Genomic DNA, 1,043 nt, shown 5'->3' on the forward strand with positions numbered 1-1,043 from the left:
CTTTCTCTCCTCTCCCCTTTCTCTCCTCTCCTCTCCCCTTTCTCTCCTCTCCCCTTTCTCTCCTCTCCTCTCCCGTTTCTCTCCTCTCCCCTTTCTCTCCTCTCCTCTCCTGCCCTGCCCTGCTCTGCCTTCCTCTCCTTCTCTCCTCTTTCTCTTCCCTTCTCCCTCTCTTCTTTCTATCTCTTTTCCCCTCCTCTCTCTCCTTCTATACCCTTTCCGTCTCCCCCCTCCTTTCCATTCCATACATTCTGTTCTGTTCTATTCCCATTCCAATTCCATTGATCACTTTTCCACTTGTCAAAAGCATCCTCCCATTTGGAACTGAAACACCCGACTGCAAGATTGAAATCCATTCAGATTTTCTCTTACTGGGTTTTTCAGGTCTGTAACAACAACAAAAATTGCCACTGCGACCCAGGCTGGGCTCCTCCAGACTGCAGTATAAAAGGAAGTCCTATGGGAGGGAGTATTGACAGCGGGCTTCGCTATCTGGATTTAGGTCAGTCAGTTGTATCTTACTGGGACATTGTCCAGTCAAACCAATCAATTCAGCCATTTGATTGATCTGAGATCTTCTCTCTCTCTCTCACATTCTCTCTCTCACATTCCCATGTTCCATTCTTTCTGTAGGCATCCCCCCCCACTAGCCATGATGAGAGGACATGGATGACAAACACCTGATGATGTCATAATGCAAAACCTATCCCCTTGTACTTGACTCATGGCATTGGACACCTTACCTAAATTATGGGTTTGTAGTCTGACCTCAGAATGCCCCGTTCTACACTTGCCCCTGACAGACACCTGTAATGATTTCTCCAGACACTCTGCCTACCTCTGTTGTTGTTGTTGTTAGTTGCGAAGTCGTGTCCGACCCATGGACAACGTTCCTCCAGGCCTTCCTGTCCTCTACCATCTTCTGGAATCCATTTAAGCTCAGGCCTACTGCTTCAGGGACTCCATCCAGCCACCTCGTTCTCTGTCGTCCCCTTCTTCTCTTGCCCTCCATCTTTCCCAGCATCAGGCTCTTCTCCAGTGAGTCC

The 1,043-nt window shown here is 48.7% G+C and overlaps 1 protein-coding gene across 1 annotated transcript in view; it reads left to right on the forward strand.

The window, feature by feature from the left end:
- LOC114923667 (disintegrin and metalloproteinase domain-containing protein 32-like) overlaps positions 1-1,043 on the forward strand; it is a gene marked incomplete at its 5' end in the record, with an annotated part of 15,321 nt that overhangs the window by 12,457 nt on the left and 1,821 nt on the right. The window contains one exon of the mRNA XM_029286944.1: positions 382-499. Within this exon, the coding sequence (XP_029142777.1) occupies positions 382-499 (118 nt within the window). The remainder of the gene's footprint in view (positions 1-381; positions 500-1,043) is intronic.

Source organism: Protobothrops mucrosquamatus, unplaced genomic scaffold, assembly GCF_001527695.2.
Source record: "Protobothrops mucrosquamatus isolate PMUCROS unplaced genomic scaffold, P.Mucros_1.0 scaffold6256, whole genome shotgun sequence".
NCBI lineage: Eukaryota > Metazoa > Chordata > Lepidosauria > Squamata > Viperidae > Protobothrops > Protobothrops mucrosquamatus.